Here is a 26,223-nt window from a genome sequence, read left to right as displayed (position 1 = left end):
CTGCCTGGAACCTAGACAGTGCTTATCAGAGTTGGCTGGAGTTCTAGAATGTTGTCCTTTGAACAGAGAGAATGCAGGGGCCAGTGACCACACGTTGAAAGTCCCTTCCTTTAGTTGTGTAGGCTCTCTGTGAGCACATGGTCCCTGCACTAAATGTGTAGGACTTGGCCTGATGTGGGGTGAGGTACAGATGAGCCTGTTGTGGAGGAGGTAAGAATGGGGGTAGTAAAATCAAGCGCTGGTGTTGGTGAGAAGTAACAGTGGTGTGACTTGACAACTGCTTCCTGGGAAGGGCTTGAAGGATATTGAAGAATTAGAGCTGGCTTGCTGGATTGTTGGTTGGAAGAGATAAGGAAGAAGGCACATGTGATACTGTAGGGACTCTGTTGACCAGGTAGGTGGGCATGTGTGTGTTGTGAGTCCACCATGCACAGGTAGAACATGGGTCAAGCCACCCATGCCTTCTTTCCTTTGATCTTTGGAATTTTTGGAAACTAATACTGCATTACTGAAAAATGATTATCTGGTATAATGTGTCTGGTATTCTGCTAGACAATAAAAGTATAAAACTAAAGCACAGCTATCCAGGCATTTAAGACAGTTGAGAAAGACAGCCATGTGATGGGTTCCTCACCATTAAAAGTGACAATGTTGCCAGGCGCTGGGAAATGCAGCAAAGCACAGGACTACAGTAAACACGGAAACAGTTCCCTGGGTCCAAGGTGGATGAAGTGCGGTACCAACTCTCCTGCAGGCTGTTGCCTGGAACAAGCAGGTTCCTTCGCCTGTTGCGTTTGTGGGGTTCCTTGTCTGCTTTTAAAAATTCCCTTCTTAGTTGTTATACTTTGGGATGTAAATAAATTCTAAGTTTCATCCATCTGGCACAATTTTATTTATGTTTTTTGTTGCAGGAAATTGAAGAACCGTCCTTGGAGCCAGGTACTGTTAAATGAAAAGCTTAGCAACGGGGTTTGGAATCATTCTAGTTTTCCGCCTTCTCTGTTTGAATTCTTTGATATTAAAGTTATCTTACTATAGTATACATTGTTTGAAAGGTTTACGATCCAAAATATACCAGGATCATAGAGATTGGAAACCCAGCCATATCACCAGATCTGTGAAAGTGGCTGATTTCTCATTTTGTAAAGTGTATTGGGTGAGATGAGACGATCTCATGCCTTTTTAAATGAACACGGCACTGAAACATACAGAGAGAGTTTGGATGCCTCTCTAAAGCTAATACCTCTGTACTCCACAAAACAGATCTTGTGATATTGGGCAGTGTGTTAATTTTGTGGTTTTTAATTCAGGCAGTGCAGGCAGTGATAGGGAGATAACATTTTAAAGCATTGAGACATAACTGGATTCCAGAAGAAGAAAAAGTTTCTTCATGAGAATTCCAAACAAATACTATTCACTTTCTGGACTACAAATATCTCAGAGCACCGATGGAAGAGATTCTGGTTTTCATGTCGGACTGTTCTGTTAAAAGAAATTCAAAGAAATTTGGAAATTGAGCTCTGTTCAGTGAATGGTGATACATTGAGTTAAGCAACTTGGACTTTGGAAGCTAAATTTGGAAGAGGCATATATACACGCCGACAGAATGAAGACTGTCAAGAATCAGCCAGAAGGTGTTGGGGGTTAAATAAGTCTCTGGGATGCATTTCTCTTCCATGTAGCATAGAGGCTTACTCTATAGTCGGTCGGAGTGCAGGTAGTGTAACCAGTGTTAAGTGTGTGTACCCGCGGGTTTTCCAATCTCTGTGTAGCTAGCAGTTCTCTTCGTGTTAGTGTGGCCGCCGTGCCAGTTCCGCATTTGTGATTGCTTTATTTCCCTGGTAATTAAACCTTGTGCCATTCTATTCCTGTTAAATCCGTAGAAAATGAGAAAATACTCGACATTTTGGGGGAAACTTGTAAATCTGAGCCAGTAAAAGAAGAAGGTTCCGAGCTGGAGCAGCCATTTGCACAGGAAACAAGTAGCGTGGGGCCAGACAGAAAACTTGCGGAGGAAGAGGACCTTTTGACAGCGCCCATCCGGAGGAGGGTGATTTAGATTTGGCCAACGAGTCAACAGCACACGCTCAGTCGAGCAAGGCAGACACCCTGTTAGCGGTAGTGAAAAGGGAGCCCGTGGAGCAGACAGGCGATGACGAGAGGATGGACTGTGAGCCTGTAGGGCTAGAGAAGCCAATTGAGCAGAGTAGTAAAGCCTCAGAGCACACGGAAGCCTGTAGCGAGGAGGCCGCGGAAGCGCCCCCGGAAGCCTCAAGCCCGGACCCCGGGGATAGCAAAGAAGACGTGAAGAAGTTTGCTTTTGAAGCTTGTAATGAAGTCCCTCCGGCTCCTAAAGAGTCCTCAGCCAGTGAGGGCGCTGATCAGAAAATGAGGTTTGTTTTTTCTCAGTTTTAGACCAGACGCTATCTCCTTTTCATTGGTCGTTTAATGACACACATGAGCTGTTTTTCTGCAATTGGCCAGCCAGACTGATGCAATTGTAGTTTACCTCTAAAGAATGTTTGATTTCTCTTTGTTTATTTTAAGCTGATTACATAATCTTTTTCTTTTCTCAACCTATCATGGTTGTTTTCTTTAATTCTTCCTAATTATCTTTAGCCCAGCAGAATTAATTAACTCCTGTGGGTCTGAAATCTTATGGTTAGGTCAGATTTCCAATACACGTTTGTAGGGGTATCATTTTTTTCAGAACTAAATTTCGGGTAGGTATGCAACCTCAGCACATATTTTATAATTTTGAGTTAGTTTCCTCTCTGCGTCTTCCTTCTGGAGTGACATTGTCTTTTGTCTCTAGTTCTGTCGAAGATGACTCGGATACAAAAAAGCTTTCCAAAGAGGAGAAGGGTAAGTCAGCAGGGTGGCACCCCTGGGAGCGATGGTTCTAGTTGGCTCTAGCCATCACACACCCATTTCTACCTCACCGGCCTGTGAGCCTGTCTCAAAGCCTTTCTCCACTCTAGCCACCTGCTTCCTCACCCTGCGGGTTCTGGGTTGCAGGGCGGAACTGTCACTTCAATTTGATTTGGACACTTGACTTTGCCATAGTCCTTTCAGCTCCTCCATCCAGACTTTCCCTCTGATTTGTGACCTTCCTGGACACAGTGACACATGCAGATGGAGAAAATGCTTTTGAGTTTTCAGATACTGGGGTTTGGTGGGTCCCTGGTATGCAGATTTATCAACACCAGAGCCCTTTATTAATTTGCTGATTGAGAAGTAGTTTTGCTGGCTGCTCCAGACGCATCCTTAATCGGTGTTCAAAGAAGGCCAGAAACTGGGGAGAGGATGTATCTCAGACTCCACAGTGACAGCTCCTGTCTTATGTTCCAAAGTCACCTCGCTGGAATGGGTGATGCCATCTTGTAGCTGATGGCTACCCCAGCCACAGGCCCAGTGGGCCCCGACCAGTTTTTAAGGGACATTGCCATCGGTTTTGTCCACCCTGTGGGCAGCTCCAGATCTCATGTCAGGACAGCAGGCCGGCCGCCAGCCCCAACCTTCTCTGTACTGCTGGCCTCTAGAGCAAGTAGGGAGTGTCTGGTTTAGAATGACTCTAAGATACTTAAGACTCAGGATTTTGTCTGTATCTTGTTTTTGACCGGAACTTTCTTTTAAAATAGGTCGTAGCAGTTGTGGAAGGAATTTCTGGGTTAGTGGACTTTCTTCTACCACCAGAGCTACAGATTTGAAGAATCTTTTCAGCAAGTACGGGAAGGTAAGAGCCGATAAAGCTACTTGTGAGCTCATGCAATATGGCCTCTACGTGTAAATCATTGTCCCCTGCAATGAGGACTTTGACACTGTGTGGTTCTTTGAACTCGCAGGTTTGCAGGCCTGTGGCCAGTCCGCCCTCACTGAAAGAGATGTGAGCCCAGCAGGAGTTCCCAAAGCCCAAATCCACTTTGTATATCTCGTGCTTCCCTGGCTCCAATCCACCATATCATTTGATAACTTAATGAGTGCATTTCTCTGCCTTAAACCTGTGGAGGGATTGCTGTTAGGTAGGGAGGACAGGGCAGCCCATTGTTGTGAGTCATAGTGATTAGAGAAGCTGTAGATACATGTTATGAACAAAAGATCTTTGAACTAGACCCCTGTGAACAGCTGTAGGCCTCAGCTCTGCAGCGCAGAGTGGTGTGCCTGGGGCATGTTGCCAGTCCCACGTGAGTCTTGTCTCTACACTTGGGGCTCTCAGCTGTGGGAGCCCCGCCTCTGCTCCGTGTTTTTCCCCCTAGGCTGAGTAACTCTAGCCACCTCTGTCACACCTGCCTGTCTCCTTCTCTCCCTCCTTGGCCCAGAAAAGGTGGACATGATGCCCAGGTGTGGCCCCCACACATACACATTGAGTGCTGCCTCCTCTTCCTTTCTCCCCCTGCCCCTTCCTCCCAGTGCTTCCTGGACTCACCTCCAGATAAGCTGCCATGCCCATGCCTCCTTGTCTTCAGTCTTCTTTGCCAAGTAAGATTTAGCACAGGCCCTCATTCACAGTTAGGATTCAGAAATGATAAGGGAGAAAACCCACATCTTTGATCTTGGCTGTTGATGTTCAGGAACAAACAAGGAAAACAAAGCTTGACATGTTCCTCACAGTAACTGAAAACTCCTTGGACATTTGCATTACAGAGTGGGACCCTTCCCTTGATTCTGCAGTGGCCCTCAGAGCAGATGTCTGCTCTGCAGGGAAATGTCCGTCTGGAGCCTGCAATGTCTTGGGTACACTGCAGGCTTAATGTGGATTGAATAGGGGCCAGACTCCTGGGAATCCATACTTTGGGGCTCAGGTTTCATTTGGCACAATAAAGATGAATACCAGCCATGGCCCCTGACGCACTGGGACTTCTCCTGAGCCATGGGCCTTCTCGCATAAATGGGCGTCCCAGCCTCAGTTTGCTGCTGCTCTTGGGTCAGTTAACTAACATCTAGCATGTGAGGATGTATCTATAGCACCTGAAACATACCCATGAATTTTGTTTTGGGAGTAATAGGGTGGGCTCTGTGTTCTAGAGTGCTCTTTGTAAACCCGTCCTATGTCCCTCTCCTTCTGTTGGTGTGTCTTCTTACTTCACTGTCCACCTGGCTGACCGCATGTTTAGGGACATTTCCTTTCAAGGTTTACATAGTCTTAATGGAATTCTGGCAGGACGCTGGCTTCAGCTTCACCCTGCTCTCTCCACCTCACTGTCATCCTAGTCCTCTAGAGAAACAGCCATGAAGGAGTAGGAGCAGCCAGGCTATAGCATTGCCCTCCACAGCCTTTACCTGCCACTTGTCGTCCACCTGTTCTTGGCATCTCTTGGAAGTGGCATAAACCACAGTGTAGGGGTCTATGTGGGGGCTTCATGTCTGAGATGTACATGTGTATTTTCCTTCAAGGTGGTGGGCGCCAAAGTTGTGACCAATGCCCGGAGTCCTGGAGCACGCTGCTATGGCTTCGTTACCATGTCCACGGCAGAAGAGGCCACAAAATGCATCAACCACCTGCACAAAACAGAGCTCCATGGGAAGATGATCTCAGTGGAAAAAGTAAGGGGCCATTTTCCTCCTGGGATCTAGCCACGTTAGGAAATAAGGTAATACTTCTACTTGATTCTCTTGTTTTAGGCGAAAAATGAACCTGCTGGGAAGAAAAGCTCTGAGAGAAGAGAAGGGGAGGGGAAAAAAGAAAAATCCAGCAATACTGACAGGTATTGAGTCTTCTCGAGGGGATTATGGCCAAGATGACCTTTCTCTTGATGTCTTGTTCCTCACTTTTCCATGGGTGGGAAAGGCTGTGAGGCTTTCACCCCCTTGCCTTCTGTGCACTTGCTGGAGGATTTTCCCGCCAGTCCTCAGAGGTGTCTCAAGTTCCTCTCCTAGGCTGCATGTTCTCCGTCCTGTGGATGCCTCCGAGGCAGCCCCATCCTCACTCGGTGCTCACTGCGGGAGTCTTCGCTGGGTTGTTCCCTCAGTGTTTCATCTCACACATATCTGTATCTGCATGCCATTTATAGATCTGCCAACCTCAAGAGGGAAGAGAAGGCTGACAGGAAAGATGACGCTAAAAAGGGTGAAGACGGGAGTGGAGAGAAGAGTGAAGACCAGGACGATCAGAAACCTGGCTCTTCGGAGCGCTCTCGAGCCACAAAGTCAGGTAGCTGACCAGTGGGTGTGAGATTGCACCCTGGCTTCTGTTCCTGGCTGGTGTGGTTAATGGGCAACACAAACTACATTTGTTTTCCTTGAAGTTGAGTACTTTTCCCTCAGTACGAGGTGTCCCTTCTTACCTGACTCCTCTCTTCCTACAGGAAGCCGAGGAACTGAGCGGACTGTGGTGATGGATAAATCTAAAGGTGTGCCTGTTATCAGTGTCAAAACGTTGGGATCCAAAGAGCGAGTGAGTATTCTTTCCCTGCCTGGGTTATTTATTTCCTTTGACAGTTCTCTGTGTGTTTTAGGGGATTCGTGAGCTTAATTTGAGAAAAGCTTGTCAGTCTTCTGAAAATGGAAGGGTTTTTGAACTTTAAAATTGAGAAAGTTTAAAGGCTTTCCTTCATAGTTTTGGTAAGAATTACTGCCCTTTTTAAAACAAACAAAAAAAACCTTTCGAAATTCATTTATGGGTGTGATTGGCTTTATTTGCCTGCATCTGGGCACAGAAGTCCATGTTCGTTGCTGGCCTCAGGTTTCAGCAGCTCTCCATTGTGCATTTGTAACCCACACTTGGCAGAGCCGGCCTTCCGGCTGCCTCTGCCCAGTCTCCATTTTACTCATTCTGTGCATTGTCTCCGTGCAGACGCTCCATAGAGCCACAGAATCCACAGAGTGCCCACCTTAGGCTCTTACCACTTCACTCTGCCTGCTGTTTTAGGGTCACGGGCAGCTCTGGATGTTCATAATTCAACTCTTGACAGCCTTACAACTAGGATGGATGTGGGCCCAGGTCCCCAAGACTGCCCACATTTCCAGGGCCACTCAGGGTCCCACTGGGCCCAGCACATAGTTGTAGTTAACACCTAAGGTTGGCTCCAGTGATGCAGGGAGGTCACACAGCCAGGCAGGTGGGGAAAGCCCCAGAGTCTGGAGGGAACTCTCCTGGCTCCCTGTGGTCTCCTTCCCGCAAAGCTCCCCAAGCAGGGACCGTGCAGCAGCACAAGAGTCATGCTTCTGCCCAGGGAGCCCCGTTAACAGCCTCAGTTCCCAGGCTTACTGGGGCTGGTCACATACGTACCCTCTCCTGACTCCCAGAAGGAAAACAGTTGTTCAGCACAAACCATCGTTTGCGTGGTCAGGGCACAGTGAGCCACCCTTGCCAGTGTACTGTTGACTAGGGTACTCTGAATGCCAAGGTTCCCACCACTAGCCTCAGGCCTGCCATGTTAACCTGTGCTGGCCAGATGACCAGCCATTTAAGCTCATGAATGTTATGGACCAGTTACAAGCTGAGAGTTTTGTTACAGCATTTCATATCTGTACTGTGTTTGTGCAAATATTTTACTGTATCAGATAATTTCTCCCTTCTTTTTAACAAATGATGTCAAATGGAAAAATCGAAGTGTGGATTCAAGAGCTAAGATGAATAGATGTCAAAAATTAATGCCCTCGGCACAAATAAGGAATCCTCAGACGTGGCAGAAGTGGCCTTGATTGGGCACCACTGCGTGTTTAATATTGAAGAATGTGTTTTGGATGCACTTGACAAAATGAAAAAAAGTTTGGTTTGTTTTTACCTTATGTGAAAAGTTTCTGAGAAAATCCCCTTTTCAGTGTTGACTACTGAAAGTAGGCAGTGGATTCCAGTTTAGCTTGGTAGTGAGTCTATGACTCTGGATTTTGGTAAGCCAAGGTGAGGTTTCTCCAGAGAGAATACAGTCTTACCTGATTGTTTCATTCACTGTTCAGCTTCATTTCTGATCTTGGATGCTTGAGCCTGGACACAGTTGATTTCTTCCTGCTTTAACTTGTCAATGCTTCTTGGTGAACCAGGTGTCTAAGAGCCAGGATCGCAAATCGGCCAGCAGAGAGAAGCGGTCTGTTGTGTCCTTTGATGAAGTGAAGGAGTCGAGGAAGTCGCGAGACTCGGAGTCTCGCAGGTGAGTTGGGATCCAGGGATGCTGACTGATTTGGGCAACACACATATCAGCCAGAGTACAGTTTTGGTGAAGTAATTGGCAAAGAGATCAGTGAAACCGACCCTCATGCATGTTTACTTTCACATGATAAAAATATTTATTATGACATTTCCCAGAATTAAGAGAAGGACAGGCTCTCCTCAGCAGCTTCAGGTCACTGGTCTGTGCCTTCGGACCATCTTTTGGGTCTCTGGCTCATATCACTGAAGCCCATGTCAACATAAACTGCTGGCTGCACAGAAATATAAAAGTTAAATTCATCTGTATGGTGCAAAAGTAAATCTATTTGAGTTTGACCTTTTGAAAGGACTAAAAATTTATAAAGGAGTCGTCTAAATTAAAATTTCCCAAAAGACCAAAGATGTGTGGCAGATAGAACTAAAGGTGATTTGAAATAAATATACAAAAATTAGCCTGATAGCAAGGTTGACAGAAGTGGCTCAACAGGGTCATGAAACATCATTGAGTCTTACCAGGGACCACTACCACACAGATGAATGCACTGGGAGAGGTGATCCCGGCCTTTTCCGCTATATGGGCTCCTTCCCAAAAGCCTGGTGTTACTATCTGTTGGATGGGGATGTGCAGGGTCCAAGACATGGTTCCTGAAGCAAGGAAATCACAGAAATGTTTGTCCTTGACACAGAAAACAAGACTAGATAAGGCATTTCTGCTCGTACTATTCCCTGTTGGTAAACAGAGCAGAGAAGGAACAGGAGATTGGAGGGAAGTACATGTTGGGCGGCATCAGTATCTCTGCAAAAGTCGGGCTGTCAGTGCCTCAGCCTAGTGCTGGGAGGATGGGTCCTGCACAACCTGCTGCCTCCACCATCCTCTGGCACTTGCTTGTTACTAAATTTATCTGCAGTTCGAGGCGCCCCCCCCCCATCCCACCTGGGGGTGCTGCTGCAGCTCAGGGGTCCCTGCAGCCTCTATTCCTTGCTTGCAGGTTGCGCGAGCATAGTGAGCGTGAGCAGTCCATGCAGGCAGAGCTGGAGCGGCAGGAACGCAAGAAGCTGCTCATTGCCCGTGAGAGGCTGGCCTTCCACAGACACCGCCTAGAGAGGGAGCGCATGGAGCGGGAGCGGCTGGAGCGGGAGCGCCGGCGGGTGGAGCATGAGCGCCGTCGCGAGCAGGAGCGCATCCACCACGAGCGCGAGGAGCTGCGGCGCCAGCAGGAGCTGCGTTATGAGCAGGAGCGGCGGCCTGCCGTCCGCAGGCCCTATGACTATGGGCGGTAAGCCATGCCATAGCTCACTGCCACCCCTAAGGTGGCCCATGGCATTTAGAACTGTGCCATGTTCCCCAGAACCCTGTTAATGAGTGATTTTTGTTTAAAAAGAAGCAAAGGGGAAAAAAGCATACAAGTATTTGCTACAGCTCAACTTGATATTCTGTGCTTTATATGGAAACCTGAGGTGGTTTAAGATTGTTGGAGAAGCAGTGGGTGAAAGTGGTGCTTATTAGATCATTAGGTTTGAGTACCAGCACAGATAGACACATACACACACAGACTTTCCAGGCTTTGAAATCATTGCAGTGATATAAATGGTTTTGAACAGGTACATTACAAGTGCTACTAATAGTCCTCTGCACTGGGTGTCTCCTGAGTCAAATCTGCTTGGGGCAGGACAGTTAGTGCACTAACTGTCCCATAGACTTACCAATCCTTGTGACCATGAGCAGTTCCCAGAAGGGATCTGACATCCACTTCATTGATCCCCTCCTGTAAGGAGACCTGAGCTTTCTCTTTGGGGGACTCAGGTATATTGGATAAGAGAATGGAGCTTTTCAGTCACATTCCACATCATCCCTCCAGGCACTCTCACCTCTAATAGCAGAGAATGGACTCTATGGATAAAGTTAGTTCTCATTCTTTGAAGTGATGGGGCAGTTGGACTGTTGAGGGTTTAGTTTACCAGCCTCCACAGAGGTCATCCATTAAGGAGGGGGAATGTATGCCCTCCTTTCTTGCTTCCCCCCCCCCCCCCCCCCCCAACCCCAGGCGAGATGATGTTTACTGGCCGGAAGCTAAGCGGGCAGCCCTGGATGAGCGCTACCACTCTGACTTCAACCGTCAGGACCGCTTCCACGACTTTGACCACAGGGACCGGGGCCGCTACCCTGACCACTCCGTTGACAGGTCAGACACTCAACCTGCCCAGTTAATTCATGGGGTTTTTGTGGGGTTTTTTTTTTGCCCTGGTTCATTCTGTTCTGTGTGTGTGTGTGTGGACCATTTTTAAAGTCTTGAATTTGTTATAATGGTGTATCATCTGTTTTATGTTTTGGTTTTATTGCTCCATGGCATGTGGGATCTTAGCTCCTCAACCAGAGATGGAACCCCCATCCTCTTCATTGAAAGGCTAAGTTTTAACCACTGGACCACAGGGACATTCCCTGTCCTGTTTTTGTTGGTTTTTTTTTTTTTTTTTTTGTCATTGTTCATTCATAATGAAGATCTCAAGTGGCGCTTCTAGGTGTCCAGACCAGTTGAACCAGTCAGTGTGTGTGTGAATTACCTGAGTTCAGTTCGGGAAATGTTTTCCATTTAGGGATCTGTCCAACCTGTGTTCCTCCTCGTGATTTCATTTGAATTGTCTTTTTCAGGAGAGAAGGTTCAAGGTCAATCATGGGAGAAAGAGAAGGACAGGTAAGTCAGAAGCTGTGATTTTAGCCAGTTTCCCCTGTACAGTTGATTCTCTTTTTGTGACATGCCTGCTTCCTCCTCCACCCAAGTTCGAGTGAAAAGGAGTAAGGGAGTGTGGCACCTGCAGCCTGTGTGGAACAACAGTGTGAATGAATAGCTTGTACTTTGTGCTGGCCCAGAATTCAAGCAGGTATTCTGAAGCCTCGTATAGCCTTGACCTTGAGGTTCTATACGTCTTTGTGACTGGATGTGTACTAATGTGCTGGAGAGCTTTGCGTGAGCCTGGCAGGGTCTGTTGGAATGTTCCGTGAGACCCATGGTACTGGCCAGATGTGACGCCTCGTGTGGGCTCCAGGTGCACCTGGAGTGTCAGTGGTTGCCCGTACATTTTTTCTTTAGCAGCTTTAACACATCAGAAAACAAGTGCAGTTTTTCCTCTTTTTTTCCTCTCTCTTAACATTTAGCTAGAGAAACTTTCTCCAGAGAGCCTTGACTTTTAGTGGGTTCCTTGGAGAATGGAAAAGATGAGGGAAGATGTGGTCAAGGTGTTACTCAGCAGACAGAGTCGCCACCCTGGGGGTTGGTGGTGTCTATGACCACAGGATTTTGATATACTGTCCACCTCCCTCCGAGCCTGAGAACGTGGCTGAGAGTGGCCAAACTCCTGAGGCCTTTCCTGCTGCCTCAGGAGCAGTTCATGACCCTCTCCCGATTGCTGTTTCTCTCCTCCCAGAGGTACATCTCACACAGCTAAATGTGCCCCTGGTGTCCTGGGTTTTCTGTGGTGGACACGTTGAGCAGCATCGTGGTGGTTACATGTCCCACTCTGGGATCCAGAGCAGGGTCCCATCCTGGTGCTCCCACTCCTCCTGAGCCTGTTTCTCCAGCTGTGTAAGGGAGCAGGGGGTGTTAAATAAGATAACTTGCGTGTGTCTGTCCAGTCCTGCCATGCTGCTCTTAAACATGGATGGCTTCTGTCATCTGATTAGACAGTGCCCTCCTGAAATCAAAAGGCTGTTGATCCCTGGTAACTCCATGATTGTATTCTGCATGCAGGCACCTGGCACATCGTGATCATTTCCTGCTGTGGGTCAGCCACTTGACCCCTCCACCCTTTGGTCCATGGGTGCCTGAACCTCTGGCTTCTGGTTAGGGAGCACCTAATTCAGTCTTGGGCTCCATGAGCACTTCTGCCCAGGATGTAAGCAGATTTCCAGGGTGCGGCTGTGGTGTGCCTCTAGACCCCATACAGTGTGTACAGTGCCTATTGGCACTGTCTCAGACCTACAGGGGCTTCTGTCTGAGTCATCATCCTTGTTATTATTAACTTGTTGCCCAGAGGCCGTGGAATCCAGAGTTGTACTAAAATCTTTCATTTTGGCCCTTTCACATGCAGCATTACCCTGAACGCCACGGAGGACCAGAGCGCCATGGCCGCGACTCCCGTGATGGCTGGGGCGGCTATGGCTCCGACAAGAGGATGAGTGAGGGACGGGGGCTCCCTCCTCCACCCAGGTTTGTGACCCATGTCCCATGATGCCCACCAGGGCCTCACATTGATGTATCCAGCTGAGGACTGCTGGTCTTGGGGATAAGCTGAGTGCAGGCTCTGCAGCCCAGGCTGTTTCCAGTCTCTCTGGACAGCCTTGGACCAAGTGCCAGTTCCATTCCCTGCAGCCCTCCATTGCTCAGAGGGCTGGGATCACAAAATGCCAAACCCACCTTCCCAAACCCAGTGTCGTTGCTGTCCTGGAAGGCCAAGATGGGGGCAATCCAAATCAGAGGTGTCTTTCTCCAAGGGGCAGACGAGAGTGGGGGGACCACGGCCGCAGGATAGAGGAGGACCGTGCGTGGCAGGGCGCTGCTGACGGAGGCCTGATGGACAGGGACCACAGGAGGTGGCAAGGTGAGGGCCGGTTCTCAGCAGTTGCAGCGTCTGTGCAGAAGCACCAGGCAGCTAGAGGTGCCCCTGCTCCTGAGGGTGGGAGAGGCACTCTGTTTTTCCCACCACTCGGCCTTGCTCTTTGTGCACTGGGTGGGTGGGTGGGTGGGTGGGTCTGGGGGCTCCTGAGTGGGTGGGAGGGGTGCTGTGGGTGCCATAGCGCCTCTCTCTCTGCGTCAACTTAGCGAGGCCCATGGGTGTGTGTGACCCATGTGCTCACATATCCACCAGAGGGACTGGGTCTTAAGACAGACTGGAGCCCTGAGCCTGAGCCCTGTGTGCTCAGCTCCATGTCCGGTGCTCCAGGGCACTGTGTGAGGAGGGTTTCTTATTTTGCAGGTGGTGAGAGGAGTATGTCTGGTCACATGATGAACCGGGGAGGCATGTCCGGGTAAGGACTGTCATCATTGGTCTCGTTTTTGCCTGTAGGCTCTGGCGGGTGTCACTGCTGCTCACAGTGTGTACCTCTGACCCTTGGTGGTGCCACCCCAGAGGGAAGAAAGCCCCAAAGAGACTGGGCACAGGGCAGAGCCCACTGAGGGAAAACAAACACAATCTGCCTTTTTTCCAGGCGCGGCAGCTTTGCCCCTGGGGGGGCCTCTCGGGGCCACGTGATCCCACGAGGTGGCTTTGGGAGCAGACCCACCGATGCCCACTTCACTCGCCGCTATTAAGTGCTTGGGCTCCTGTGTTACGCGTCACGTGGCAACAAGAATATGTTCTGTTAAGAGTTCCCTTAAACTGTGTACAATAATTTTTTTTTAATCTCCTGCCATATTGTAGCTCAATACAATGTGAAATTGTTTTTGTTTTTGTTTTTTTGGTTTTTTGTAATAAATGTGTTTCTGTTCCAGTACCCTTTATTTAAAGTATTGTGTCTTTTTTTTTACCTAAAATGAAATTACACTCATTGATGTTAAGCCACGGCTCTTCCTTCAGGGAAGGAGGATGGAAGGGGGCAGCTTTCAGGGACTGTTGGATTATCCAGAAGCACTTGACCAGCAGCATGCCCAACATGAGCCCAGGCCCGGAGTTCAGAGGACTGTCTGGGTTGTGCATCTCAGCCATCCATCTCTCTGTTTGTTCCCATTGCCCACAATCTGCCTCCATATATGAGATGCTTGCCTCAGGGTTTTGTGTGGTAAAAATACACATGAAATTTATTATTTTAACTATTTAAGGGTATAATTCAGTGGCATTGTGTATATTTTCTGTGTCATACATCTGTTCCCACTGTCCATTCTAGAACTTCCTCTTGCCAAACTACAACTCTGTCCCCATCAAGCACTTACTTCCCAGCACCTTGGCTCCCAACACCTACATTTTGTCTCTGAAATCTGACTCCTCTAGTGAGATTGTGTCCTACTGTGAACGACAGACGACCACGTGTTCTGTGACAGGAACAGAAGAGCTCTTGGACACCAGGTGATAAAGTAGGCCTGGGCAGGTGGGCAGGGCCCAAGTGGAAGCGGAGTTGTCAGGATGGAGGAGTGGGAGGGGTCTCACTCCACACAAGGTACACGTGTGTTCAGGGATCAAAGGTTGCCTGGACTCCAGGGGTGGCCAGCTTTACTACAGAAGGCCGTGTGTAATGGGGCAGTGCCACCTCCCTAGGTTAACTATGTGCCTTGTCTCCAGGGGCCCTGGGTCTGTGGATGGGGCTGGGGCCACCCGACTCCACTTGCCTAGGGGAATAGTGGTCAGAAGCCACTGCTTCTTTGCTCCATCTCTCACACTCATAGGGTCTGGCCTGGCCCTCTCTGGAGGTTAAGATGTACCAACAACCGAGGCTGACTAGGCCCGTGCCCCCAGGCCCACAGTCAAGGGAAGACAGACACGGGACAGGCCTTTTCACCTGTTGGCTGAATACACTCCACCAGGCCAGGCACATCCCTGTCATAATTCTCCATATTGACTAGGCACGAGGGACCTGGCAGACAAGACTCAGTTAAGAAGCTTCACACAAGAGAGCACCTGCAGTCATCCAGGCAGGTCCTGTTACTGGAAGTGTCCTTACAAGGGAAACGGAGGCAGAGGGGCAAGATGGGGACATGACAGAGGAAGACAACCCTGCTGGCTGTGAGGGTGGGGTAAGGGGCAGCGGCCTCTAGCAGTTGGAAAAGAGAAAACAGATCCCAGGCCCCACAGTGTGCCGAAGGAAGCGTTATATACCTTCCACGCTGGCCTTCCAGCCACATAGGGCAGTTGTGTCCCCTGAAGACAGCTGGCAACATCAGAAGACATCGGTGGGTAAGGCACCACTGGTATTTTGGGGGTTGGAGGCAGGGACACTGCTGGACACCATGCCTGGGGTGACCCCAACAAAGATTCATCCCTCCTGGATGTCAGTGATGCCGAGCTGAGGAAACGTGCCCCGAGGTGGTGGGCCCTGTGACAGGACACTGAGGAGCACTGAAGGAAGAGGGCAGGGGAGGCTTCCTGGAGAAGGCGTCTAAGCCAGGGGCAGATGAATAGGAGTCAGCCAGGAGAAAAGACAGCTCAGTGAGGGGCCACACAACAGAGGAAAGGCAGCTGTGTTCTGGGAACTGAGGGCTTCCAGTGTGTCCTGGGACAGAGGGGAGGTGGGGCCCCTCTGAGGAGTCTTACAGGGGTTGGGGAGCCACAGTTGTGTAAGCAAGGTCCATAATGTCATCAGACATGATCTGTGGGGAGCAGATGGAGGGGGTGGGGCCAGCAGGGAGCTGGTCACTGGCAACAAATACAAGTCAAAGGAGAGGAATCTGGGTCTGACGACGAGGGCACAGAGAGGTCAAGAGCAGCGCCAGGCTGTCAGATCATGACCAGGGTGGCACAGGTCATGTAGGGCTCCCTTTCCCAAGCGCACAGCCCTCCCCACCCATTCCTGGCTGAAGGCATGGACAGACGTGCAGGTGCAGTTTCCTATGCTCAGGTAAGCCTAGGAGACACCCTGGCCTCTCATCTCTGCCTCCCTCATCTGTAACCCTGCTCTCCCCTCCTGGCTCACAGTCATGAGTGAGCTCCATCCCCTAGAGTGACATGAACCCAAGAACTCCTGGGGACAGACAATCCTGCACCAGCTCAGGGCGCCAGTTGTTACCCAGGCCTGCTCCCTGCTCCCAGGGTGGCTTCGCAGGCCGGTGGCTGGCTCCCACCCACACCCACCTCCTACCTTGTCAGGGGCAGAGCTCTTCTCTTGCTGCCACCGTGGTGGGATGACTTCTGTGGCTGGGTGCTGGGGACCTCACAGGGAGCATCTCAAGGGAGCATCCCCAGAGCTCCAGCTGGGTCGAAAGACATGTGGGTCACCAGGCAGCTGACCCAGAGTAGGCATGGGGTGTCAGAGAAGGCTTCCCAGGGGAGCAGCAACCCTCAGGTCGTGGGGAGAGGGGGGAATGAGAGTGGGCACAGGGTGAGGGCAAGGACTTGACTAGACATGGATCAGGGAGCTGAGCAGGGAGGAGAAACAGCAGCTGTGGGCACTGCCAGCCGTGTGGATCAGCCCTTGCCCCCAGACTGCCCCACCCTGTGCTCAGCCCTCCAAAACCCAAGGAGACCCCAGACTCAGATGGGCCCTCAGCATGTTCTGAACCCTGAGCCCAAGGGCTATGGTCTGCTCCCACTCCCCATACCAGGTCGAGGGCCCACTGGTGGGCAGGGTCCAGGTACCTTGGCCTTCGATCAAGGTCAGGCCCCCAGGAGCCAAAAGCCCATTTCCCGGGGCTCCAGCACATGGATTGAGAAACACTTCCAAGTCCTTTATTGGGCCAGCAAGGCCAGGAGCTGCCCAGTTGGGTCCCAGTCTGGTGTTTGTGGCGCCCCTGCCCCTGTTCCCGCCTGGGGCAGACAGCTTCTCTAACAGGCTACTTGGTTCGCTCCTTCAGGTATTCCCAGCCATCCTTGGAGTACTCCCAGGCCTTGGAGGGGGCCACGGACAGGGCTGACATCATGGTGATGATGCCTGTGGGGAGGAAGAGCCAGGCACTTTGAGCAGACTTTTAGAGGTACCTCTACCAGCTGTTAGTTCCACACAGGGAAACAGATGGAGGTCACAAATTGCTCCCCACTCCCCGGAATCTCCACCCCCTTGTCTCTTTTAGCTCTTGGAGAGGGGGTTTGTACAACGAGCAGGAAAGCTAGTGATGAAAAGGAATGGCCAGGAAGGGATATGGGAGGTATCTGGGGCCCCTCCCCTGCCTGCAGATGGACCAGCGCCTACCTGAATTCCAAGAGTCGCGGATGTGAAAGTTAAACTTTGGAGGGGCTGGGAGCTGGGGAGAGAAGGGGAGAAGGGGCTGGTGAAAGGAAGACCTGGCCGGCCCAGCCTCCCTCACAGGCCAGGAGAGCAGCATCCGGTGCCGAGGATGCCAAGCAGGGCTGAAGGACCCAGGATTAAAGGCCATCACAAAGCTGTCACCCCTGCTCCCTCCCAGGCACAGCCTCAATACCAGCTCAGGGTACCTGCGGTAACTTCAGGCCTGTCTGCTCACACACGTACTGGCTGAACTGGTACACGGCATTGGGGACCACCTCCTCGGCTTTCTGAAGGACCGCCTGACTCTTGTCACTGGACCCCAGCAGCTCCTGGTCGTACACCAGGTAGACAGCACCCCCAGCCACACTGCCCTTGATGAGGAACCTGCAGGCAGAGAAAGGAACAGACACTGCTCAACAGACACTGCTGGCCACCTCCCAGGTCTAGGCCTGCAAGGGTGGGGGTGGGGTTAGACTCCTAGGGGAAGGGTGCCCACAGTCCAAAGAGGGACACACCTGAAGCCAGGCAGCTAATGGGGGAAGCGCGGGGCATCTTGGGAGCCCAGAGGCGGGCCTGACACACAGCACTTAATTTAGAGCGTGCAGGAATATTCAGCGCCATTTAACCGGTACACTGAAGCATGGAGAGGGACGGTGTCACTCGAGATCCTGCAGAGGCCAGGGAAGTTAAGGCTTAAGACGTCTGACCATCTTCTACCTTCCAGTTCCCGTGGAATGCTCCGAGAGGAACTCGCGGGAGGTTTCTAAGTGTCCATTTAACCTCGCAACAAATGCGTGCGGCACTCCCATATTACAGAGCCGGCAACTGAGACTCCAAGGGCTCTAGTATACCGAGTGCGAAGGCAAGGACTCTCTAGGAAGCAGGAAGTGGAGAAGCTCCACCCTGTCTGAATAGACACGGGAGACCTGACACTACGGGCAGCAAAGAGGCGATCGGGGAGCAAACCAGATATCGGGTGCCCGCAGAAGGGAACATCTTCGGGGGCTTGAGGCCCGCCCGGTGACCCCACGAACCTCATCAGCGACCAAACTCGGGGTACCATGATCGCTCGGCTCCGCGCGCAAGGACACTCGGTTCGCCCGCAGCTTCCGGTTGCGGCGCCGCAGGGGCCTCTGGGACGCGTAGTCTCTTGCCAGCCGCAAAGGCTTCCGGGAGTCGGAGTCTCGGCTCCGAGAAACCAAAGATGGGCTGCGGTCCGACTGCGAAAAACGTCTCCGCGAAGATTAGTCCTCAAGGGCCGGCCACCGCAAGGCTGTCTGGGAAAAGTAGTCGGCACTTCCCGTGAGGCGCCGGACGGTTCTTCTAGCTGCCAAGCCTCCTGGGAAATGCAGTCGGGCGAGGCACGGCCCTGGTGACATGAGGGAAATAGAAATCAGGTGTCTTAAGTGAGGCCTGAAGGAGAGCCACACCCAGGAGATCCACCCGCGCGAGGGACTAAGGGCTCAGGCCTAGGAAGAATGTTTGCCTGCCGGTTGTCACGGCAACACGAGGGTGGAATTGTCTGATAGGCGGGGGATTAGGTCACGTGATCCGGTCGGGTTGGGGCTTCCCTAGGGGGTGGGGTCAGGGAAAGAGCTAGGCGGGAGACTGTTGCCTGGCAACGCCTGGAGCTGAATTCCCCCCAACACACACACACTCTAGCCCCTCCCCCAAGGGGGGGTTCGGAGTCATGTGACTCAGACCCTACGCGGCGGGGCGCTGTCCGAGCCCCGGGGACACGGCTGTGAAGTGAGGGTGGAGGGGCGCGCGCGTGGCTCCTAAGCCCGTTCACCGGCCCCTCTGAACGTTGGGAGAAACAAACCTGAGTGAGTGAATGCGCGGTTGGGAACGTGCAAATGGGTCGCACGCCCCCTTTGTCTAGAGGAGAAACTGAGGCCCAGCGATGTCAGGAGGCCAGTGGGTTCTGCGAGGATCTGGGTTCTCCCTTTTTCTTCCCCATCACAACCTAGCTATTTCATCCACCCATTCATCCATTCACCCCGCCCCCCGCCCTCCCACCCAGCTTGCCAGGTAACCCCTGCGGGGCTGCTGTGATCAGGGCCTGGTTGAGGAGAGGGTTGAGCTGAGGGGCTTCAAGGCTTTCCCTGGAAGTGGAGAGAGGTGGGAGAGCGTTCTTTGCTGAGGGGATGCTGGCATAATTGGGTTAAGGCGAGGAGTTCACTTCTCTGAGGATTGATAGATTTATGGATGGGAAGTGGAGGAGTTGAGGATGGACAAGGAGGCAGGGGCCAGACCTGCTGGGTCTCCATTCGGGGAAGTGGTGAACCCTGGAAGAGTTTGAAGCAGCAAGACACATGCCACATTTTTTGGACACAGATCCCTATGCTCTGTAATCTTTGCCCCATGCAGTTCAGAGGATAGAAACCCCAAGATGGAACAGGCCTGGGCCCTTTTCAGGGGAAACCCATGACCACCTGAAATTTAACTAGCTGGCTTTTCTCTCTTATGCCTCCTACTGAGATACAAGTAAATCGACTCCCACTGCTGAAGTCACATCTTAACCCTGATGACATGGACACCTCCGTATCCAAGCCAGTCCTGAGTGTCCACTTCCTTCTGGGTGTCTCCAGATAGAGTTGTCTTTCTGGGCTCCCCCACTTCTCATCTCCCACATTCCTCATATCACTCTGGATCAGCCTATCTATTGAGCACCTGCTACAAGTCTGGCGGTTTGGGGCACTGAAGATCCAAAAGTGAGCAAAACAGGGACTTCCCTAGTAGTCTAGGGTTTAAGACTCTGCACTTCCACTGCAGGGGGGCTTGGATTCTATCCCTGGTCGGGGAGCTAAGATCCCACATGCGGCATGACACGTGGCCAAAACATTAAAAAAAAAAAAAAAAAAAAACAGAAGCAGGTTTCCTTTTCCATTCTGCCCTCATGGAAGTGAGTCTAAGGGAAGAGAGGGAGCCTGAACAGGTAATAAATCATCAAGATCATTTCAGGGGATGACAAGTGCTGAGAAGGAGATGAATGTTCTAGAGGTAAGGAACAGAGGAGGAACAGGAAGAGAGGTGCTGTAGAGAAGGAGGCCAGGCAAGCGCCCTCTGAGGAGGGGATGGTTGCCGCGAGACTTGAAAGAGAGAGCCACTGAGTTGTACTTGGGAAGAGCATCCTTGCAGAGGGAACAGCCGGTGCCCAGGCCCTGAGGCCGGTGACTGGCTGGTTCCTGCGATCAGTGCTAGTGTGGCCAAGCAGAGTGAATGAGAGGGGCTGATCCAAGCAGGGTCTTTTTGGTCACCCACCTTTTGTCCTAAGTGAAACAGGCAGGGTTTTCAGCAGGTAAGAAGATTGCTGCAGTGGCTCAGGTGAGCTGGATGGTGACCTGGACCAGGTTGTGGCTATGGGGACAGAAAAAAGGGGCCAGGGCCAGGGCTGGGGGCGTCATCACTTGCTATTCGAACAAAGACACCATTGGGGAAATGGGTGTGACTGGGGTTTAACTCTGGGCCAGGCCTGTGTGGCCACCCTCTCTCCCACTGCAGACCCAGGGAGGGCCATGAAGGTGCTGCTCCTTACAGGGCTGGGAGCCCTGTTCTTTGCCTATTACTGGGATGACAACTTTGACCCAGGTAAGTGCCTGGGTGTGGGGGAGGGAGGGGTGGTCTGGCTATCCTGTCCATGCCCCAAGCTGACCACCCCTGCTTACCGCCAGCCAGCCTCCACGGAGCCCGTGTACTACTGACCGGAGTCAGTGCCGGCATAGGGGAAGAGCTGGCGTATCACTACGCGCGCCTGGGCTCCCACCTAGTGCTCACTGCCCACACCGAAGCTCTGCTGCAGCAGGTGAGACACTCCATCTCAAGTAGGGGTTAGGAGTGGGGAACGGATTGAGTTTGAACCCCTGCAAGCATCCGGGCTTCCTGTGTGACCTTGGGCAAGTCACCTAATCTCTCTGAGCCTTAGTTTCCTTATTTGCAAGTCAGAGACGAGAAAAGTACCTTCTCCTGGGTTCTGGTGTGGGACTGAAGCAGTAAGATAGTTGTAAAGCGAGGAGTTTTCTTCACTGAAGGAGAGTAATGATAATGAACGAAGGCTGTGCTGATAGCTTGGGTTCTCAAGGACAAAAGAAAGGTGGGTAGACATTTCTTAGCAACAGCCCAGTATTGCTTCAAGGAAATATACATCTCCTGGGGACAAACCTTCCAAAATTTCAAGAGGCCAGCAACCTCAAGATTTATTTGAAATCTCCTGAGTTTTAAATTTTGATGGTTGAACAAGCAAAAATGTCCCCCATTCTGGCCCGTGAGCTGCCAGATTGCCATCCCAGTGTTAAAGCTTTGGGGATGATGTTAAATGGAACCGAGGCTCACTGAAGGGGAGGGGAGGCTTCAGGCTGGGGCCCTCATGGAGCCGACAGGTGGAAGGGGACCCGCTGGGGTGGAGGGGCCCACGGGCAGCTCTGGCCCCCCCAGGTGGTAGGGAACTGCCGGAAGCTGGGCGCTCCCAAGGTCTTCTACATCGCTGCGGACATGGCCTCCCCTGAGGTGCCCGAGCGCGTGGTGCAGTTTGCGCTGGACAAGCTGGGTGAGGGGCGGGGCCTGGAGTCGGACTTTGTTCTAGGCTTTAGGGGCAAGACCCAAATTGGGGCGGGGGTGTGGTAGTAACATCCGTCTGAGGGTGGAGATTTATGGCTCCGGGGGCGTGACTAGGGGTGGAGCCTCATGGCATCCAGTGGGTGGAGGTCTGGTCCCGGCCCATTGAATGAGGGTTGAAGCCCGGTTAGGGAGTAGAACGGGTTCTCTTTGGTCTTAGTTGTGGCACTACCTGGGTCAGAACTCACTGACTCCAAGCTCTGGCCGGAGCTTCGCTAGTTCAGGGGTCAGGGCTCGGGGCGGTGTCTCATAGGGCCGGGGGTTACGGAGCCTCAAGGACTAGCTCCAGGCTGACGGGCCTCTCCGGGCCAGGAGGTCTGGACTACCTGGTGCTGAACCACCTCGGCGCCGCCCCAGCAGGCACGCGGGTCCGCAGCTCCCAGTCGACACGTTGGCTCATGCAGGTACTCCGCCCCCCCGCGGTCCCTGCTCCGCCCCCTCCTGGCCCTGGCCCCGCCCTCCCACCAGACTCCGCCGTCTCCCTGTTCCCATCAGGCCCTGCCCCTCGGGGCTCCAGACCCCGCCTTTCCTGGGTCTAGGCTCCGCCCTCTTGGCCTTGGCTCAGTTGCCCGGCCAATGCTCCCACACTCTCGTTGGAACGCAGTCCCAGTCCTCAAGCCCATACCTACCTACCGAGGCCTTCACCCCTTCCTCGTCTGGGCTTGGATTCCTCCTCCGCCCGGTGACTCGCAGTCGCCACCTCTAGGTGAACTTCCTAAGTTACGTGCAATTGACTTCTTCGGCGCTGCCAAGCCTGACTGACAGCAAGGGCTCCCTGGTGGTGGTGTCCTCATTGCTCGGTGCGTGTACGTGGGGCGGGGCGTGGGGAAGCAACAGGGCTGATGCAGGCGAGCCTGGAGCGGGCAGGAAGGCTTCAGCCGCTCAGCCACTGCCCTCCTGCACCCCCAGGCCGGGTGCCCACTTCCTTCTCCAGCCCCTACTCGGCAGCCAAGTTCGCACTGGACAGCTTTTTCAGTTCTCTCCGGCGGGAGCTGGACGTGCAGGAAGTGAACGTGGCCATTACCATGTGCGTTCTGGGTCTCCGAGACCATGCCTCAGCCGCTGAAGGAGTCAGGTGAGGCCCAGGACGCGAGGCGGGGCCAGGCTACCCTGGGAAGGGCTGTGGCCGGGCTGCTCAGCCCCAGCCGCAGTCCCCATCACACCCTCCCTTCCCCAGGGGCATCACGAGGGTCAGGGCGGCCCCAGGGCCCAAGGCAGCCCTGGCCGTAATCCGCGGGGGCGCCACGCGTGCCTCTGGGGTCTTCTACCCGTGGGGCTCCCGCCTGCTCTGCCTGCTCCGCAGTTGGATGCCGCACTCGAGGGCCTGGTTCGTCCGCCAGGAGCTCAACATAACGACGCCCGCTGCTGCCTGAGCCTCTGAGCTTGAGGCCCCTTAATCTTCCCAGAAGACTCTCCAGCCATCCGTCCTGGAGCTGGGACATACACTGAAGACACTTCTGAGCAGGTGGTCAAGGGCCAAGAGAAAGTCATCAAGACACAAAAAAGTAAACCCGAGAAAACTACCAGCACTTGAAAACAAGCAGAACTCGGAGTGTACCAGGCATCTTGTCACGAAGTCGGAAGTCAATTACCTCAGTCTTCTTAGCTGTTACTGATGATATGAGAGCTGCTTCCATTTTGCGGATGGACAAACTGAGGCTCAAAGAGGTGATGTGACTTGCCCCGGAGCCCTGGCCCCATCAAACAGGTCATACCACCACTGAGCCACCTTTGGAGCCCGCTCTATCTGTGACCTGAATCCACTGCCTCCCAGTTTCTTCTTTCCACTCAGTCAGCCTCAGAGCATCCTCCAATCCTTTCCCCAAGCAAGGGAGCCATCGAAGCTCTCGAGTTGCTCTTGGGGTCTGAGGAGAGGGAGGAGTAAAGGAACATGTTCTAGGCTACGTCCAACCTCCCATTTGAGAATAAAAATCCTTCTTCCCTTGCACATCCACTGTCAGGTTCCTTCCAGTTTGTTTGTGGCAGGAGGTGAAGAGGGATGTCTATGATATATTTATGTCAGAATGCTCAACTTCATTTCACAGGAGGAGAAGTGGAGGCTTCAAGATAGGTGGACCTCATCCAGGAAGTCAGGGATGGAAGGGAAGGGAACTGCTTGTGGGCCAAAGGCGTTATTTGCAGCACTAAGCGTGTGATTTATGTCCCAATAATGATAACCTGCATCAAGCGCTGTGCACTTGGCATTCATGACCTCGTGGCATTTTCGTAACCAGAGGTCAGTGCTATCATTATTGTCATTTTATGGATGAGGAAACAGAGAGGGGAAGTTGGTGGCAGAAGCTGAGATTCCTACAACAGACTACCCCTCTTTAAGGCAATGTGTGCATCTGCACACCACTGACATTTACATTAATAAATTTAAAATGGAGACTTTCCTTAGAGTGGTAAACCAGCACTGCTTACATAAAGAAAAAGTAACTGTAAAGATTAAAACTGTAGCATGAAAACTGTTATAAAATGCAAGCTACTGTTGGTTCTCCAAGGCGCCAAGATCAGCAGGTGTTCAAAGGGGTAACCCCTGAACAGATCAGCCCCAAACTGATACTGACTCTCGGAGATAAACAGGATTGAAAGATAAAAACGAGGCAGGGGAAAGGTTTTGTTCCCACCATGCCTCCTATCTCTGCCCCTAAAATTACACCAGGTGGCGCTAGTGGCAAAGAACCCACCTGCCAATGGAGGAGACATGGGACGCGGGTTCGATCCCTGGGAAGATCCCCTGGAAGAGGAAATGGCAACCCACTCCAGTATTCTTGCCTAGAGAATTCCATGGGCAGAGGAGCCTGGCAGGCTACAGTCCTTAGGGTCCCACAGAATCGAACCCGACTGAAGCGACCTATCACACACGCACATATCAAGTGCCACCGGAGGACTATATCACAATTTTCTTAACGCTAGTCCAGAACTTAGCTTCGTGTATCATAAAACCAATTCCTCCGCTAGTGGAAGTTTTATTTTGTGCCAGGTGTCATTATATCTTGCTCAGTTCGGAATAGGTACTATTTTTGTCATCCTTCTATAAATGGAGAAATTCTGGTAGTGGGAGGTGGAGTCCCTGGCGCTGGGCCAGCCGGGTGGCGGCAGAGGTGGGATTCCAACTCTCAACCCACCTGCAGAGGGAAGGACCGCCGCCATAGTCACGCCCACCAGGTCTGACTAAAGATTAAAACTTGCTGTGGTAAATTCGCTGGCTCTGGGTGTCTGATCGCGCATGCTCAGAGAGCCCGCATGGACACCTCCAAGCCGCCAGGAGGCGCCCGAGCCATTCTTGCCTCTCTGGCCCGCTCCGCCCGCGAGCTGGTAGATATCCCAGAGTTCCGCTCGTCGCAGGCCCTTCCGCCGCGGCAGCCATTGTAGGATAACAGGTTAGTGAACTCTCTCGCGAGTAGCATCCGTTGCCATCCGGACCCTGGTGGTCCCAGGCAACTCAAGGGATGGCTGAGTGCAGCGAGCGAGCCCTTGGGAGCCGAAGCGCGGGGTTCCAGGCGGTGGGGACCCCGCCGGAGCTCACCCACATCCCTTCTCCCCTTTTCTGTCGGCAGCCATGGCTCTGCGCTACCCCATGGCCGTGGGCCTCAACAAGGGTCACAAGGTGACCAAGAACGTGGGCAAGCCGAGGCACAGCCGCCGCCGCGGGGTGAGTACCAGGGCGCGCGGTTAGCGGGTAGGAAGCCTTCCGGGCGGAGGGCAGGGCCTGGGCAGAGGCTCCCGGAGCGCCGTCGGGGTGTCGAGGACCGGGGGAACCCTGGTGTTTTAAGCAGGGAAAAAAAGAATGTGAGGCTGGCCAGAGGAGAGAGTGGAAATGCTGGTTACCCTTCTGTGTGTTCTCCTTTGCTGCGGGCGCCCACCGGGGCCACGAACCAGGACCCTCCCTCCGCGCCGTGGATTCGGAAGCTGGGGCGGGAGCGACTCGGGAGCGCGTTTTGACACATGAGCAGGGGATTGCCGAGTAGGAAGGTGCATGGATCCGGGTTGAAACGTGGAGGGAAAGTGGACTCCTTGATTTTCATGTTGAGGAATCGTGGCCTCCAGAGGAGGGTGTGTGTGTGTGTGTGTGTATGTATGTTTCTTGGTTAAGCGGCCCCAACTCCACGGTGCCCAGCTTGTGTGCAGGGCGACAGTGTTCAGGGTCCCGGGACAGGCCGTGCAAAGGGCCGGGCGTGACGCGCCGCTTTGACGCCGATGAGATTGGGGAGGTGGGGATCTGGGCTTCCGTCGTCGGCAGACCCCTGAAGCCCTGGCCCTGACACCCCGGTTTCGCGCAGCGTCTCACCAAACACACCAAGTTCGTGCGGGACATGATCCGGGAGGTGTGTGGCTTCGCCCCTTACGAGCGACGAGCCATGGAGCTGCTCAAGGTCTCCAAGGACAAGCGGGCCCTAAAGTTCATCAAGAAAAGGGTAGGTGGGATTCCCGTGCGGGGGCCCGGTCTGGGACTCGGGGCTCAGGCTCACGGCCCTCCTTGCCTGGCAGGTGGGGACACACATCCGCGCGAAGAGGAAGAGAGAGGAACTGAGCAACGTCTTGGCCGCCATGAGGAAAGCGGCAGCCAAGAAGGACTGAGCCCTTCCCCTCTGTTCACAATAAATCTTGCCCAAAACTCAGCGTTTCTCTGCTGCCATTGGAAATTAAA

At 52.6% G+C, this 26,223-nt stretch overlaps 4 protein-coding genes and 1 long non-coding RNA gene across 14 annotated transcripts in view; 3 read left to right on the top strand and 2 right to left on the bottom strand.

Annotated features, from left to right (window-relative positions):
* Positions 1-13,584, top strand: part of LOC101111547 (scaffold attachment factor B1) — a 61,750-nt gene extending 48,166 nt beyond the window's left edge. Inside the window, 17 exon segments of the mRNA XM_060415544.1 lie at positions 912-939; positions 1,884-2,021; positions 2,024-2,393; positions 2,816-2,865; positions 3,642-3,736; positions 5,395-5,544; positions 5,623-5,705; positions 6,012-6,151; positions 6,306-6,394; positions 7,984-8,090; positions 9,079-9,366; positions 10,135-10,272; positions 10,740-10,782; positions 12,176-12,294; positions 12,585-12,685; positions 13,061-13,112; positions 13,293-13,584. Coding sequence (XP_060271527.1) covers positions 912-939; positions 1,884-2,021; positions 2,024-2,393; positions 2,816-2,865; positions 3,642-3,736; positions 5,395-5,544; positions 5,623-5,705; positions 6,012-6,151; positions 6,306-6,394; positions 7,984-8,090; positions 9,079-9,366; positions 10,135-10,272; positions 10,740-10,782; positions 12,176-12,294; positions 12,585-12,685; positions 13,061-13,112; positions 13,293-13,395 — 2,094 coding nt within the window. The 3' untranslated portion in view covers positions 13,396-13,584.
* A 2,853-nt stretch (positions 13,585-16,437) lies between these two features.
* Positions 16,438-18,070, bottom strand: MICOS13 (mitochondrial contact site and cristae organizing system subunit 13). 2 transcript variants are annotated; one of them, XM_004008588.5, is made up of 4 exons: positions 17,990-18,070; positions 17,162-17,339; positions 16,920-16,971; positions 16,438-16,661 (listed from the first exon to the last, which is right to left on the bottom strand). In XM_004008588.5, the coding sequence occupies exons 1-4, from the start codon at positions 18,016-18,018 to the stop codon at positions 16,564-16,566; spliced, it is 357 nt and encodes a 118-aa protein (XP_004008637.2). In that variant the 5' UTR covers positions 18,019-18,070; the 3' UTR covers positions 16,438-16,563. The 2 variants fall into 2 exon arrangements, with proteins under 2 accessions (XP_004008637.2, XP_012033429.2); XM_012178039.4 differs by lacking the exon at positions 17,990-18,070 and adding an exon at positions 17,673-17,782.
* Positions 18,071-18,128: 58 nt separating this feature from the next.
* LOC132659805 (uncharacterized) lies at positions 18,129-22,312 on the bottom strand. The gene is made up of 3 exons (XR_009600648.1): positions 22,199-22,312; positions 20,220-20,315; positions 18,129-18,324 (listed from the first exon to the last, which is right to left on the bottom strand). It is a non-coding gene; the product is annotated as an uncharacterized LOC132659805 (long non-coding RNA).
* Positions 18,640-23,517, top strand: HSD11B1L (hydroxysteroid 11-beta dehydrogenase 1 like). Of its 9 annotated transcripts, none has more exons than XM_027969817.3 (8): positions 18,640-18,781; positions 20,460-20,546; positions 20,630-20,760; positions 21,390-21,501; positions 21,882-21,973; positions 22,276-22,369; positions 22,479-22,644; positions 22,873-23,517. In XM_027969817.3, the coding sequence occupies exons 2-8, from the start codon at positions 20,474-20,476 to the stop codon at positions 22,940-22,942; spliced, it is 738 nt and encodes a 245-aa protein (XP_027825618.1). In that variant the 5' UTR covers positions 18,640-18,781; positions 20,460-20,473; the 3' UTR covers positions 22,943-23,517. The 9 variants fall into 9 exon arrangements, with proteins under 9 accessions (XP_027825618.1, XP_012033434.2, XP_004008636.2 ...); XM_012178044.5 differs by having other exon boundaries at positions 22,747-23,517; XM_004008587.6 differs by having other exon boundaries at positions 20,429-20,546; positions 22,747-23,517.
* A 1,405-nt stretch (positions 23,518-24,922) lies between these two features.
* RPL36 (ribosomal protein L36) lies at positions 24,923-26,194 on the top strand. The gene is made up of 4 exons (XM_004008585.6): positions 24,923-24,955; positions 25,133-25,227; positions 25,856-25,990; positions 26,064-26,194. The coding sequence occupies exons 2-4, from the start codon at positions 25,135-25,137 to the stop codon at positions 26,151-26,153; spliced, it is 318 nt and encodes a 105-aa protein (XP_004008634.1). The 5' UTR covers positions 24,923-24,955; positions 25,133-25,134; the 3' UTR covers positions 26,154-26,194.
* The last annotated feature ends 29 nt before the right edge of the window (positions 26,195-26,223 follow it).

This window comes from Ovis aries, chromosome 5 (genome assembly GCF_016772045.2).
Source record: "Ovis aries strain OAR_USU_Benz2616 breed Rambouillet chromosome 5, ARS-UI_Ramb_v3.0, whole genome shotgun sequence".
NCBI lineage: Eukaryota > Metazoa > Chordata > Mammalia > Artiodactyla > Bovidae > Ovis > Ovis aries.
The sequence above is the reverse complement of the archived record's forward strand: the minus strand, read 5'-3'. Positions and strand labels throughout refer to the sequence as shown.